At 37.2% G+C, this 16,712-nt stretch overlaps 1 protein-coding gene across 2 annotated transcripts in view; it reads right to left on the bottom strand.

Annotated features, from left to right (window-relative positions):
• The window catches only part of EPRS (glutamyl-prolyl-tRNA synthetase), a 64,642-nt gene that overhangs the window by 44,052 nt on the left and 3,878 nt on the right, over positions 1 to 16,712 (bottom strand). For both annotated transcript variants that reach the window (XM_012726921.1, XM_012726920.1), the window contains exons 2-10: positions 15,309 to 15,393; positions 14,116 to 14,215; positions 12,839 to 12,995; positions 11,231 to 11,370; positions 9,880 to 9,974; positions 5,726 to 5,852; positions 4,867 to 5,059; positions 3,377 to 3,548; positions 759 to 992 (exon numbers count right to left, since the gene is read on the bottom strand). In XM_012726921.1, the coding sequence (XP_012582375.1) occupies positions 759 to 992; positions 3,377 to 3,548; positions 4,867 to 5,059; positions 5,726 to 5,852; positions 9,880 to 9,974; positions 11,231 to 11,370; positions 12,839 to 12,995; positions 14,116 to 14,215; positions 15,309 to 15,393 (1,303 nt within the window). The remainder of the gene's footprint in view (positions 1 to 758; positions 993 to 3,376; positions 3,549 to 4,866; positions 5,060 to 5,725; positions 5,853 to 9,879; positions 9,975 to 11,230; positions 11,371 to 12,838; positions 12,996 to 14,115; positions 14,216 to 15,308; positions 15,394 to 16,712) is intronic.

Genomic DNA, 16,712 nt, shown 5'->3' on the forward strand with positions numbered 1-16,712 from the left:
CGTGCTCTTTAACAGACATCCAAGGTCCTGGCTGTATACCGCACCATGACCATCAGAAAAAAAAAGGTCTTGTGTCATCCATGCATATACACACTTGATAGAAAGCCTTTAATGTTGTAAAATAATATGTATGTTAGCTACTAATATTCTACAGAGGTTTGCAAACTTCTCTAGAATTTTAAGTAGGTCTATAACACCTCCATTGTAGGGGGACTAAGACAAATTTGCCTTTTTCAAAAGCAGCTCCACAATGAACAGAATAAAATGCTTAAGACTCATCTTTCTCAGTGACATCCCATTTAAGTTATTAATGTGCCCGGATATTTTCAAACTTCTTCTAGTAACTGCTCCATGAGGTGGGGAATCTTCATCCCCAAAGCAAAACTCATTTATGTCTTACCTTAACCCAAGGCACTTTGGCTTTCCTGGGACCCACCCAAAAAGAAAAACCTTGGGGCCTAACCAGATTCACAACCTCCCTGCTATGAAATTCCGAGCTCTGCAGAGCACATGCCCTCATGTGCCTCTCATCTCCATGTGCCATGGTCCACAACAGGTTTGCCACACTTGTAGCATTAAAACCAGGGGAAGGAAAAGGGGTTCTGATTCTGATTCACTGGACCAAATGAAGACATGGCCCAGAAACCCTATGCACACCAGCTCCTCCATGCTTCCTTCCTAGTCCTAAAGGCAATTTAAAATTTACTGGTAAACCCCGGCTTTAGTGCCTCTCAATGCTAGGTTAACGATAAACATACCATCCATCAACCAGGCCTTCATTGACGAACCATGTGAGCTTTCGTTTGGACAGCACTGTATTGTTGAGATTTAGTCGACTATATTCCCAAATATACGGCTTCCTTATGCCTAAAGCTTCAATAATCCAATAGAACTGCTCATCTCTGTCGTGGTATTCTGTCGTTCTCAGGGCGTGGGTGACACCTTCAATGCTGTCCACTATGGGGCAGGCAAAGTCATATGTTGGGTAAACACTAGGGAATAAAAACAGTATTTTGAAATCAACATGAAGCATTTTATCTTTTCGTGTCTTAGATTAGGAATTGCAAGAGCAATGCTGATTTAATTCTTTACAAGTCAGAAACTGCTTAAAAACCTACAGGCTTTCTGATTCATAATACTCAAAGTATACTGAAACTTTATCAGTCTTTGGAGATAGTGAATCGCCCATTCACTTTTCAAACAAAAAAGTCAATTTGCAATTTAATAGACACAGCAATTTTTACCATCATATTTCTGTAGTGGCCAATGTTATCATGTTGGAAGCAATCTCTGATAAATAAAAAAGGAAAAATTATCAAATTAATTAAAATTCCACACCAGGTGGGATAAATTAAAAACAACTTCTGTATAAAATAATGTATACAACAGTCATCTACTTGCAATTTTAATTTAATTTTTTTTTTTTGCCTTTTAGAGTTGATCTATTTTTTTTTTTCTTAAAAAAAAATTTATAGGGCCCTCCCTGGTGGCGCAGCGGGTTAAAGCACAGCACTGAGAATCTAGGGCCACTTCTGCATGGGTTCGATTCCCGCCTCCCCGGAGGTGACCACATGGTGTGACAGACCTCCCCTGACCCGCCCGCTGCTCCCCTCAGCAGTGTACTTCGTCGATCTGCCTGTTCTGTTCCCCGCTCTGTCTCTGGTGAAGCCTCTCGCCACCCCTGAGCCTCTGGCCTGTACCCCAGTTCTGTCTGTACAAATAAATAAATCTTTAAAAAAAAAAAAATTTATATATAGTACAACCACTATGGAAAACTGTTTGGAGGTTACTCAAACTGCTAAACATGGAGCTTCCCTACGACCCAGCAATCCCACTCCTAGATCTCTACCAAAAGACATAAAAACACTGATTGAAAAAGATACCTGCATCCCCATGTTTATTGCTGCTTTATTTACAATTGGAAAAACATGGACAGCCCAAATGCCCAAAAGATAAAAAAGATGTGGTACATATACACAATGGATTATTACTCAGCAACCAAAAAAGAGAAACACATGTCTTTTGCAGCAACTTGGATGAAGCTGGAAAAGATCATGCTTAGTGACATAAGCCAGAAAGAGAAAGAAAAATACCGGATGGTTTCACTCATAGCAGGAGTATAATGGACCAGGCGAGAAAATAAAAAAATATGAACAACCATATACCAGAGACATTTTGCGGGGGTGGAGTGGGGAATGGGATCAAAAACGGGGGGGTGGGGAGGGAAGTCCACGGGATTATGGTGATGGCACATGGGTGACTTGGTGATGGGAAACCCGCAGGGATTACAATTGAGATGGAAAAAAAAAATGTAAAAAATGATGTAAAAATAAACTGTTATAAAAAAATCCATATATATATATAATTACATCGTTTTTCATTATGTACATTTTTTTCATCTCAGTTATAATCCCTATGGACCTCCCATCACCTGTGGACCTCCCACTACCACTTCACCCCTGTGCCATCAACATAGCCCTTATGTGCCCTTCCCACCCCCATTTTAATCCTATTTCCCTCTCCACCCCTACAGAATGTCTCTGGTTTATAGTTGTTTGTTGATTTTGTTTTTATTTTATTACAATTGCCTTCCTACCTCCCCCCCAACACCCCATCCCTTACACTCCTGCTGTGAATGAAACTATCAGTATTTTTCTTTTTCTTTTTGACTTATTTCACTAAGCATGATCCCTTCAAGATCCATTCACAATGCTGCAAATGGCATGAGTTTATCTTTTTTGATTGCTGAGTAATATTCCACTGTACATATGAACCATATGTTCTTGATCTTACTGCATTACACCTTTGAATTTTTTAATACTTCATTAAGATACCATAGAATTATGCTTTGCAATTATGTGATATTGAAAATATGTATCCAAATACACATTCCCAAATTTGTTTAATAAAAAAAGAATAACCATCTTGTTAAAAATAAAGAGCACATGTATCCACAGTGCTAGCCTATGAATGGGCACAGATCTACACCCACAAAGTTAAAGAAAACATTAGTTAACCAGGTAATAATTTACATTTTCCAATCTCTTTAGATGTGATTATTCAATATAATTTTGGACTAGGTTTCCTCAAAGTATAACAAAGTAAATAATAGAAGTGGGGGGGCAGGAATTTAAAGGAAAGAAAATTCTATCAATCTTGGGGTCCTCCCTGGTGGTACAATGGTTTAGTTAAAGTGCAGCACTATGAAGCTATAACTGACAGGTGGGTCAACAGCTCAAGAGTCCACATGTCTTGCTGAGCGCCAGATAATCCACCAATGAACAAAGTCTCTTGACAAGTCTGCATTTATTGTTTACAGCGAAAATTAGAGAAAAATCATAACAGGTTACCTAGCATGATGAAAAAATATACTTACTTGTATTTATTTCCAGTTCTTGGGTGAGGTTGAATTTTACAGCGATAAAGTGTTGGATCCCTCATACAGCCATTATTACTGCTCATGTCAATTTTTGCCCGCAAACAACACGACTGGCCAAACTGGCTCCCTTTTTTCATTTCTTCCCACATTTGTAGATTCTTCTCAATAGCTATAAAATGACAGTTACATTAGATCACCTAGCCAACATATTAGTAACTGGTAGAATTCAAATTATTTTTAAAATCCTGTAATTTGATTCAAGCATTTCATGTCTTCACTTTATAGCATGAGTGCACTGTCAGTTTAATAGTATTATCAGTTCCAGGACCAGTTACCAAGAGAATATGCACTAACACTGAGGAAATCACCCCACTATTGGATTTCAGAAGAACTAAAGCCAACACATCCTCTAACATAGTCCACTGACATACGAAGAAATGCAAGGCCTAACTAAGGTTTTCTCTCTTCCATTTTCCCATCATGGTATGATGGGGCACCCCACTCCCTCAAATTTCACACTGTGCCAGTGCAGCAGAAGCATCCTTTTCCCTTGCCGCCTTCCGCCCAGGGGACCAACCGGTACAGCCCAACCCATGGGGCCCACAGGCATCGGTGCTGCAGCTTGTGCTCATCTGAAGAACACGGCTAAGGCTGAGAGCCCCTTGAAGCCCCTTCAGAAGAAAGCAGGATATTCTTGGATGGAGCAAAGGGGAGATGACACTAAACAGAGAGTGACACAGGTTCCATCTCAGAGAGAACAAGTTCTATATCCCAAATCACTATGGTCCTGCATACATCAGGATGTTGACAATCTGCCTCATGGGCTACAAACCGTTCAACAGTGGTTCTATGTAGAAACTAGTGAAGACAGGACAGGTACTTTCCAGCCCTCAGAGAATTATGTGAGTCCAAAACTTCAGTTGTTAATTACTATTGAGACTTTACCAACAAGGGGAAAAAAGATTTCAACAACAACAATTTGAATATCCTATATTTCAAAATGTGACATTTGAGACTAAAGAGTAGTGTGGGAGTCTGGTGCACCACTACAGAGAAAAAACCCCAATTCAGAAAACTTTTTTTGTGACATGATATTTCAGAGATGCAGGGTAGCATAAAGCTTACAGATTATATTCACATGTACTTACTTGATAAGAGGAACACTGGGGTACTTATAAAAATTACCATCCAATATTTCAGAAAAGATAAGGATTTAAATTGAGAGAACTACAAAATGGAGAGGGAGCCACTGAAATGGGATGAACGCAATGCAAAGGTCAAGAGACAACATGGGAGACTAGTCACACACAGTTACGATGCTCACAAGGTAGTAATAAAGTGAAGGTGGGAAAGAAGCAGGATTTCTAAGAGATGAATTAAAATATGAATAATATTCCCAAACTTTTGTCAAATCTTCAAATAACAAATCATGTTGGCCAAAGAAGCAGAACACAAGCAAAATATATCAAACATAAAATATGCCTTACAGTTTTTCCTGTGCTTCGATTCTGCCCTCTGCTCACGTTCTGCTTTCATCTGCTCAGCAGGCGTATCATCCACGTAAGCCTTCCCTTCCCGAATTAGCTTCTCTGCATATTTCATTATAGTTTCAAAATGATCCGAGGTATAAGTAAATTGATCTGGTTTGATATGCAACATTGCAACATCTTCCAAGATAACCTGCAATAAGAACGTAGAATAACCATCTGCTTATCTTCTGCACTGCCTTGTGTATTTCCAATCCTTGGCATTGTATTTGGGCAAATGTAATAAAACACCATCAGTCTTACATAGCCCGAAAAGATTCTGGAAGTTGTATGGTATCACAGCAGGAAAAAAAAAAGGTATCACACTAGCCTCAAATTTACATTTTGCTGGAGCTTTCCATTTACTCTGGAAAAGCTGGTAATCATCAAGCATTCTAACAATGATTTGCTCTCTTTCTGAATATTTTGCAGTACTTCTGAATAAAGAGGATAAGAGGCTAGGAAACCTTCATATTTTTCAATGCCTACTTAAGTGTTTATTTCATTCATCAACTTAAAATTGTATGACAAAAGGAAACCTGACCTCTAGTGAGCAATTAAGAAATTGGAATTTTTAATAGGAAAATATGGCACTTAGGTAAATTCTACAGCAACTGAGAAAGAAAAAAATAAACTAAAAGCTTTTTGGTACAATTATTTCTTGGCTTAGGCCTCAGATACAGAATATAGAGGTATGGGGGGTGGGGAATCAGCTTATGAGAACAACTTCAACTTATTTTTATACCATAAAGGTATCAGGTCATCTTCTAATGTCAATAAACTTTTCTGACAAAGGGTCATCACTACACCTTTTAATTACCTTCTCAAAATCTTCCTTTTCTTTTTCAGGATTTGTGTCATCAAATCTCATGATCAGTTTCCCTTTAAAGTTAACCTGGTAGTGCTGGTTCAGAAGAGCAGCTTTTGCATGCCCAATGTGTAAGTAACTAAAACAAAAACATTTCACAGAAAAACTCATTAACAGGCTTTAACTAGATACTTAAACTTAACCTTTTTGAGGAGCTGAGAACTAAACAAGAATCCTTCGCACTCCAAGTCATATTTTATATTCTAGCATGTATGGTGACAGAAAATCTGACCCAGACAGGAAGAAAAAAAGAACAGTATTTATAAAATAATCACAAGAAGCCATTCCAGGTGTAAAGTCTCACAAAGGAAAAAGTCAGGGGCCTCCCTGGTAGTGCAACAGGTTGAAATGCAGCACTGCGAAGCTGGCCACAAGTGCCTCATGTGAGTTCGATCCCTGCCCAAGGGAGATCCACATGGCACAGCAGACCTCTCTCCTGTGTAGCCCGCTGCTCCCCTCAGCAGTGTACTTCATCCATCTGCCTATTCTGCCCCCCAGTCTGGTTCTGGTGAGCCCTCTCACCACCCCTGCACCTTTGGCCTATACCCCATTTCTGTATAAATAAAATAAATCTTAAAAAAAAGATTTGGTATATGGAAAATAAAAATCAGATTAAAAAAAAAGGAACAAAGCATTACCAACATTATAACCTGGTAAAGGATCATCTTCTTATTTTTTAAAAGAGCTCATTTAGTTAGAGGAAAACTCTCCCAACTGTTTCTAATGCTGCATGTATAACTAGACTTGGGCCCCCACCCAATGCCCACCAGAGAGAAGTGCCTCTGAAACTGCCACTGTCACTAAGATGACTAACTGAAAGAGAAATCACTCTGCTTCCTTCTCTGGGCTTCAGTTTCCTCAGATGCCAAAAGAAGTGTATCTCAAGGGAAGATCTCATCCATCCCTAGCCCTGCACAAATCACAATCTACGAAAACATTATTCTAAGGACAGATGACAATTACAAAGAATGAAATAAATTGGAGGCATTGATAATATTACAAATCAACATCCTCCTCAACCAATATACTAAAGTGCCACTGCCGAAAATATAATTTATTAGGCAGCAAAGTACTGAAGCCATGAAGTTTAAATGCTCTGTTCTCACTACTTTTACTTCTTTCAACTTCAATGTTACCTGAAGTTACACTGTTCTCTGCTGTCTTATAATCAACTATCTTCATGCACCTATGATCTCTGTTAATAGGAAGTAAAAGTCCAACTCCTTTTTTGCCTTTATATTATCTTTTTAAATTGATTTACTTTTAGAAATTCATACAGCATTCTAGGTCAATGATTCAATTTTTAAAAGATTATATGCACAAGTTAGTACAAATAAATATAATGCAGTGTTTAGGTTTGTTCAAAACTTTCTGCATAAAATAAAGAGCTGCAATCCCAGATGAGATCCTAGAACAGAAAAAGGACATGAAAAGACCTTAATGAAATCAAAAATGTATGGCATTTAGATAATAATATTTCAATATGGCTCATTAAGTGTGACAAAGATTGCTTTATAATATATAATGTTAATTTGAGACAACTGGTGTAGGGGGACTTTTTTTTACTATTTTAGTTAACATTCCTGTCAAACAAAACTAGTCTAAAATAATAATAAAAAAAAAAACTAATGAAACTAAAGGACTGTGAAAAATATATTGTATGCAGTATGTAGTTTTCTTTCTTTTTTTTTTTTTAAGATTTATTTATTTATGCATACAGAACTGGGGTACAGGCCAGAGGCTCAGGGGAGATGAGAGGTTTAATCAGAGACAGAGCAGGGAGCAGAACAGGCAGACTGATGAAGTACACTGCTGAGGGGAGCAGTGGGTGGGTCAGAAGAGGTCTGCCATGCCATTTGGGTCACCTCCCAGTTCAGGCATGGAACTCGTGCTGAAGTGGTTGTGGCTGCAGCTAGCTTTTTAGTGTTGCACTTTAACCTACTGCGCCACCAGGAAGACCTCTGTATGCAGTTTTCAATGAAAGTACTGTATGTGGTAACATGCTATACCCACTCTTAACGAGAAAAAACAAGCAAACAGGACTACCTCCTTTTTGACAGTGTACTTTATACACACAGGAACTAATTTAAGGAGGGTGATGAAATTAAGTTATTTTCTTGTTGCTAAAGGTATCATTTCTGAAAAATGAAATAATGTATGCTGTTCTAACAGATCTAAACTACAAGGAAGCTAAAAAGAGTTAAATAAGATAATTACAAGATAACTAATCAGTTCAAGAGACAACCTATGTGCTAAAGAAAACAACATATGTACTATGTTAGTATTGATGCTGAATTGGGCTTCTCCCATAATTGACAGACCTAGGCTGTATAACGTTTAACTATATGAACCCTAGAGCTAAACAACATATGTTTGAGTTTGTCAAGTCGCTAAAACGATTCATGTTTCCAAAACCATATATAAAATAAAGACAAAAGGGTCTTCCTGACAGAGCTCATAGGATTCTGGGTTACTGTGTGTAAAGCATTTCATAGTACCCACACATTATAGGTCTATATGCATGTTAACTAAGAGTAAGAATAAAATGCGAAAGGCAAATAAAAGGCAAAATGCAAGCGTTCTGGTCTTTCATGCAGGCAAAGGAAAAAAAATGATTAAAAAAATGTTAAAAATAATTTCTTAGGCAATACAATCAAAATTACGACTATTTTAAAAACTTAGGCACTGATTCATATTCCAAGTTTTAGAACTTATTTATAAAGAGCATACATAGCCTCTAAAATTGACATTAATTTAGAACAGATAAACATATTTCATACTATATGTAATAAACACAAGTTCACTATTCCAAGAAATGAGTGACAAAAAATATAAAAAGATAAGAAAAGGAGAAATGTGCAAATGCAGAGCTATAGTCAATGCTAAACAAAAACACAAAATCCAGCTTTTTAGCCACCATCCAATGGGACTATCACAACCTCTCACACCAAGCGCAATGATGGAGAGGGCAAGATGTTTGTGGGGATTAAACCATGTAGAACTTATGACTGACAGCACTCAGTCACCTACCATTCAATCATTCAATGATTCAGTCTGAACTTTCCAAAATCAGTATTCCTTGTTTGTCTACTACCTACCCTTTATTTTCTTGCCTAAATCTGCAAACTTAGAAGAGTGAAAGGGTGGCATTCTAAAACTGACTTTGCTGTTAGAGACACAAAATTATCTGTGAAAAACTACTAAATATACAGCTAAAAAAAAATGCTCCTCTTGGGCTCTCTCTGGTGGCACAGCAGGTAAACGCAGCACTAAAAATGCTTCTCTCACCTGCTACTTTCTGTTGTCTACATATTCCAAGTACCACACACAGGTGGAATTTGACTAGAAAACAGTAAGTCTGAAAATAAGCAAAATCTGAAAAAAGTAAATATCTCACTTACAAAATGTGACCCAACATGTGACTAAAGCAAAGTTTCTAAATGAGGTTGACTGCTTTATTTAGGGGCATTTTGCCTGTCCAGGGCATAGCAGAGGTGGGTACTATGGTAGGTTTCACTTGCCCTTAACTCCAGGAAGCTGGAAAAGGCCTGAGGAACCCCAGTTGGCTGCCCCCAGCCAGGACAGTCTCTTCCCTAATGAGCTATCAAGTATTACTATCGTCTATGAGTACAGGAGTGAATGGGTTGGGAAACAACCGAATAGAGAGAGCCTCTTCAGAACTCGGGGGAAAAAAATGACTTTAAGATACTTCTACCTGACTTCTACAGCTCAATAAAAGGATAAAAGGCCTGCTCAGGGTACAAATACAAATCCCTATTAAATGAAAGCCAGAAAATACCCAAAGGTCAACAAAATCTAAGCCTCTGCACTGATTGTTTTTTGATTTATAATTAAAATTCTGTCTAAAGTAAAATCAAAAAGTTGATTCTCTCCAAATGTTTTAGTAAACTAAAACCACAAATTTAATAAACTAACATTAACTGTTGATAATTAAGAAACTATTAAGCTATTTAGAATTTCAACTTCCACAATTAAAACTTCATTTTTTTCTATGAGCCTATTATGAACCTACTAATAGTACACATATTTAATAAGTATTTTAAAGCTTTCCTGCCAAATATAAGTTATAAGTTATATTTTCTTACCCACTAGCCTCTGGAGGAAATCTGACAGTAACCTTTCCCATCTCTGCTCCTGGAAGTTCAACAAATTTCCCAACATCTTGCCTTTTCTCAGGTGCCTGAGAAGGAGAACGACAACAAAAGCAGTTAGATGATTAAATATTTATGAAGATGGTCATTCAACAATTACTTACTCAATGTCTGCTAAGGGAAAAAATTATGACTAGAACATCATTTCCATATGTGAGTATTCAAAATCTTGCTAAGTAAAACCACATACCAGTAAGAGAGATATGCCTGTCTAAATATATGCACGCACAGTCGGAACCATCAGCTAAGGGTAGCTAATGGCATGCAGGACTATCAGGTAACACTGAAGAAGCTAAGAGTCCACGAGGACCTTGAAAAGCTAAGTGGAAGATGGAAGGTGCATAAGGCATTCATCCTACAGAAAGGAATCCATCAGAGGTAAGACCCAATGACAAGGCAGAGCAGTAAGGACCACATGTTAGTTGAATGGGCAAGGATGTGGAAACAGCTGAGTAGACACAAAACATTAAGACCTTTATTATAAGCGTGGCTTTTGTGACTTAGGTAATAGGATTTCTCAAAGGTAACTGGACTCTCTATTTGTATTTGCTAAAACGATATCCAGGGTAATGCAGAAACATAAGTAGAAAAATAAAGAAAAACCAAAGAAAGAAGCTAGGCCATGAGATTGTGGCATTTAGCCATGCAGAGAGTAAACAAATCGATAAATAAGGGAAACAAAAATTGAATTTGTTCAGATGTGAAAAGTGGAAAAGATGAGTGAAGACTTTTAGTCAAATAACTGAATAGACTGTGATGTCTTTATCCAAGCTGGGAGTTTTCAAACTTTACCATACTGAAAACCTTTAAATCAAAACATTACCACACGTTTAAGATATAAAATATATTAAAGCAGAGAAAGTGGCTGGAGAGGAAGGCCTTATCTGCCATCCTCTGTCACATCCTCCTACAGTATCAACAAAAGGCTCTGTAGAAGTCCAAGGCTAAATGGGCAAAGGCTCAGAACCCAGAGAATAGAACTCTGAGCAGAAAAATGGATTATCGACCTATAAAATAATGAGGTCTTAGTTACTTGGAGTTCAGATTTCCTAAGAGACACACATTCAATCATAATAACTTTTTAAACACAAAAATAGGGAGACTGAGGCCTTTTATAATTAAACAGCTAAAGTCCAGTTAAGTCTTAACAAAAGACAATTCTTCCAGGAAGATCCTTTTTATTTCATGAAAGAAAAATGAGTAGGACTTTTTTTTTCTTTTTTTAAGATGTAGCAGCTCTGACACACTGAGATGTGAGCATTACAGAAAATGCAAAAAGACATACCACTTTAGCTCTGGTCGCTGAAGCATTCCACTTGGTACCTACTGACTGGAAAGCCTCCTGGGCTTCAAGAAAGCCAAACCAGCGCTTCACATGCACTGGAGCGCCATGCTGCTGCAGCTGTTCCTGCCACGCAGCACTTCCTGTTAGCAAACACAATTTTAAAACCATTCCATAAGTCTGCAATTTCAAAAGAAGTTCCAGTCATGGTGAATTTAAGTAGATGAGACAGCTTAGAGTTGTGCCTATATAATGAAAATTTTAAAAACTAGATATACATTGAAATGTTTGAAACTGAGATATTTCACAAAATTCACCAAAACAATTCTCAGTTCAATTCACTGAGGTGAACACTAAATCCAGCCCTCACTGCTTCCATACACCCACTCAAAAGCCAACGCTGCATTTCATGATAAAGGAAAGGCTCTGTGATTTACTTCATTGATCTGCCTGTTCTGCTCCCTACTCTATCTCTGGTGAATCCTCTCACTGCCCCTGTACCTCTGGCCTATACTCCCGTACTGTATGCATAAATAAATCTTAAAAAAAAAAAAAATAACAAAGAACAAAAAGGGGAGGGGGAAGAGGATTAAGATGGGAACCAAGGGAAGGTAAATTAGGAAAAAGGGGACTATTACCTAGTGAAGAATGCAGTTGCAGTGTTTGGTGGGGAGCATGATGTATACAGACAGAGCCGTATAATGCTGTACACCTAACACCCAGATGCTATATGTTATAAATCAATGCTGCTGTGACTAAAACATTTTTTTCAGATGTAATGTCAAAATTCAATACTGAAAGATGATGTCTTTTTAATATCACAAAGCTAAATGCTATCTTCCTTTCATGAACATTAAATCAAAAATCAAACAAGACAAAAATGTCATGAACAAACCTATAAATAAAAAGGTCTAATTAGAAAAGGTAGTTATTTCATGTTGGTTACTAATAATTTGGAGGAAACTGTAAGTCACAAAAAGTATACTTAGGAAAAACCCCATGTAATCTAGATTTAAGAACAGTAAAACATTTTGGCATATTTCAGGATGAGGAGTATGGTTTGTTGTTGGTTTTTAAAGGAAACAAATTAGCAAAATTGAAGTCCCTTTGTGCCTGTCAACAATCCCACATCCTTACCTGCTACCAAATCTTCATGGGTAATGAAAAAAATGATCTTCTAGAAGAATAAGTCTCCACTCATAAACCTACCTAGCTACATGCAAGTCACAAGAAACAGTACTGAAAGAGAAGGGTTAACATAAGTGACTTCATGATAAGAACTTCTTTGCTAAGAATAAGACCAACTCAGATGAAAAAATGCACAAAAAGAATGATGTAAAAAAATAGAATAAAATAAAGAATAAGACCAGTTCTAAAAGCAGAAGGATGCTGGGGGAAACAGAGGCAATGGTGTACAGAGGATTCCTGCAGCTTGATAGGAATAAAATAGGCAGGACGGTCACTCCTTCTCAAGAAAGTCTACAGTGACCTCCTATAGATATCAGTATATAGATGGAGAAAGGGCTGCACACTTGTATATGTGGAAATGTGTTCTTATCCAGTAACATGTTAAGTAATTAAAACAAAAAATTCTTTAAGAATAATTGATACCTTTTAGGGTGGCCCAAACACAAAAATCTGCTAAGCTCAAGGAATTTCCAACTAAATATGTTCTCAGAGACAGGCAGAGATTGAGCTCGTTGACTGCAGAGGTAAACAGACTACATGAAGACAACTTTGTAGCACTAAACTCCAACCAGTGATCAATCTGTCAAGAGAGAAAAGAAATGCACCCCAAAGTTTAGATTTAAACAAGCAAACAACAAATCTCATTTAGAGCCAGGCCTTGCTTATCTCAAATTATGGAACTTTCCTTTATATGAACTTGTGATTGCCTACGATGAAAATCAGCACTTGAAGTAAACACATTTTGCTTTTTCTGTTTTCTAGTGTTTGGTGTTTCAGATGGAGCATGAAAAAACACTTAAGGGAAGAAAACAAATAAATAATTGAGAACTACTTATTAGGGATAACCAACTGAACATACCCAACAGGAAGTACTGAGGCCAAACAAATTCATATCCTTGGAGAATTAAAAGTCAGCATTTAGATACCGGATGGTTTCACTCATAGCAGGAGTATAATGAACCAGGCAAGAAAATAACAAGAATAATGAACAACCATATACCAGAGACATTTTGTGGGGGTGGAGTGGGGAATGGGATCAAAAACGGGGGGGTGGGGAGGGAAGTGCACAGGATTATGGTGCTGGCACACAGGTGACTTGGTGATGGGAAACCCGCGGGGACTACAATTAAGATGGAAAAAAAGAAAGAAAAATTTACAAAATGATGTAACAATAAGCTGTTATAAAAAAAAAGTCAGCATTTAGAAACTAGCCTTTGTATTTTGAATTTTCTAAGAAATAGAAAAGTTAAGAGCTGAATACAAATAGCAACACACCATTCTCCCACCTCTCCCCACCATATGAAAAAATCACTGCTTATCTGTTACTGCTATAATTAATTAAATAAGGAAAATGGAATCTACACAATGTCATGACATCAGACTAAGGCCTTTTCTAGGCGTGGTGCCTGGTGTGTAAGGTAAAGGGTTGCCTAAGATGATCTATATAGTCCTACCCAGCTATCAAACCTAGGAAGGCAGCACAAATAATCCCAACAGGGTAACTAGTAGGTGACTGAAAGTTTAAACTTAGAAACTAACAAGTTTTGTTTCTGAAAATAAAAGCAAGATGAGAATTCTATAAAATACACTTAACACCCTTAATGTAAATCATTGTGCATATAAACCAACAATAAAATGATGAGATTCTCAAAGGAGCAGAAGCATAAGTCAAATAAAGATATACACAAGAAAATGCTCACCTCGGTATGTTCCAGCTGGTTGGTGCCATAGAGCCCAGCTGTTGTTGCAACTCTCGCCAAGTAGCGGAGTATGGAGTTGACATCCGTGAAAACCACATTCCTAGACCATGAGACAAAATATTACTGCTGTTCTAACAGATCAGTGCTAGTCGTAAGACTTAAAAGAAATGTAAACGTAAATATATTTAGCCTGTATTTCTACTATATGAAAAAAAAACCCTAATTTGATACTTCACTTCTATAAGGTTCCAATTTGATCTGGAATGTTCAGTTAACCCAACAATTCACCTAAGAATAGACTATGTGATGTTTCATCACCACTATTGGTTTCTACATGTCTAAGTCTGTATGAAAATACAATTGGAATTCTGAGAATAAGTGATTTAAAATAAGGGCCTCCCTGCTGGTACAAACGGTTAATTAAGTCTCACTCCTATGAAGCTACTGGCAACCACTGCAGCATGAATTTGATCACTGGCCAGGGAGCTGACCCACATGGCACAGCGTTTGTACCAGCAGGGAGCCCCTTATTTTAAACCACTTATTCTCAGAATTCCAATTGTATTTTCATACAGACTTAGACACCCTTCCTTCAAATAAGATTTTGGTTCTCCCCGCCCCCAAAAGAACATATAGTATATCACCACTGCAGAAAATTTCAAAGCAGAGAAGAATTAAAAACACCCACAATTCCATCACACAGAAACAAGTACTATTAAAAGTTCTGTACATTTCTCAAACATATTTGTCTATGTAGATAATTATTTACAACAGATTATGAACATAATTATCATTAAACATTCTTCATAAGCCTTTTTTAGAGATGCATCGTATTTCATGCTGGGACTTACTATATTTTCTATTATTATTGATTTTAAATACTTCTGATTTTCTACCAGAATAAATTACAATGGAATTAAAACTCATCAAATCTTTCTGCAGATTTCTAGTTTCTTTTAATAGCTTGCTGACAAATAGGAGATTCTGGTTATATAGTTCTTTTAGAATGAAGAAGAAATAGCTTGCTGACAAATAGGAGATTCTGGTTATATAGTTCTTTTAGAATGAAGAAGAAAGCACCATACTCTCAGAGACAATCTACCAATTGGTAAGTACAGCAGGCATATATTTATTTAATCCTGGGTATTTTTAAAAACTGTCAGTACTGAAAACAAACATATGAAAACACTTACTCAGACACACGAAGAATATTCTCTTTCCCTTCCTCAACAGAAATGCTGACATTGTCTTTCACATGTTCTACTGCCAGCAAAGCTCCTAAAAATAGTGAGATAAAAAGATTTATTTCTCTTTATAAACAACATAGTATTTAAAACATGAATCATAAAGCAAAACGGATTAGTCAACAAACCAATATAAAGTCCTACAAGGAGTAAGCTTTTTTTCTCCAGCATTCTAAAAAGAAAGCAGTCTTTTGGTTTTAGAAAAATAACAAATTAAAATCCACTCACAGTCCAACTACTTTGAGTATGCTGAACTTCCAATATGGAACACTAAAATTAATCTTTTTCTCCTTCAGGGTATTAGAAATAGTACTTTGTATAAAAACTCTTGTCAGCAGTATTTGGGTTATTACTACATGGCAGTGCTGCACTAATTAGAAGTCCTTGTAATTTCTACTCTTTGCAATAACCTTCAGCTGTAGTGCTTTGATCTCCGTTTTTCAGAGAGACACTGAGGCTTGAAGTGATGTATTAACTAGCCCAAAGTCCTTGAATAAATTCTTGGCAATCAGGATTTCAGTGCAGATCTAAGGTTATCCAGAACTCAAACTCTAAAATAAAATACTCTTCTGCTCAATACATAATAGTTCACTAAGTTAATTAATGCTTTCTCCCTTAATTTGACTAAAATGGATAAAGGGGACCCAGATTTTAGTTTCTAAATTATCATCCTTCTCGAGAAAAGTCAGAGGCAAAGAAGACACAAGATAAGCGTGGAAAATCCTATTGTGGTAGAAAGCAAAAGTTTCAAAGATATGCCAAAAGGAAAGAGGCCAGCTTGGAGAGGCTCCCTCTGGCCAAGAGTGCACTGCAGCCCTAAAGTAAATGGTTAAAAACTTTACTGTAGTCAATGGAATCTTAATGCTGGATATAGAGAATGAACTACTGATACAAGTAACAAGACAGATGAATGTCAAAGCACAAAAGAATGTATACGTGGTTCAATATATATGAAATTCTACAAAAAGCCAAACAATAGGGCAGAAAGCAGATCAGACATTAGAAGCTAGAGACCGGGTGGGGACTGACTGCAAAGGGGCATGTGGAAGTTTTTTAAAGGCACGGAGGCGAGATAGTCTATCATTTTTTGTGGAGGAGGCTATTTGTCCACTTGCACACTTAAAATTGATGAAATTAAGTTATAACTCAGCAGGTGTAAATGTTTCTTTTTTTTAAGGTTTATTTTTTTTTAAAAAAAGATTTATTTATTCATACAGAACTGGGGGTACAGGACAGAGATGCGGAGGGTGAGCAGATTCACCAGGGACAGAATGGGGAGCAGAACAGGCAGATCGACGAAGTACACTGCTGAGGGGAGCAGCGGGCGGGTCAGGAGAGGTCTGCCACGCCATG

Source organism: Condylura cristata, unplaced genomic scaffold, assembly GCF_000260355.1.
Source record: "Condylura cristata isolate star-nosed mole 26May11 unplaced genomic scaffold, ConCri1.0 scaffold00018, whole genome shotgun sequence".
NCBI classification, from domain to species: Eukaryota; Metazoa; Chordata; class Mammalia; order Eulipotyphla; family Talpidae; genus Condylura; species Condylura cristata.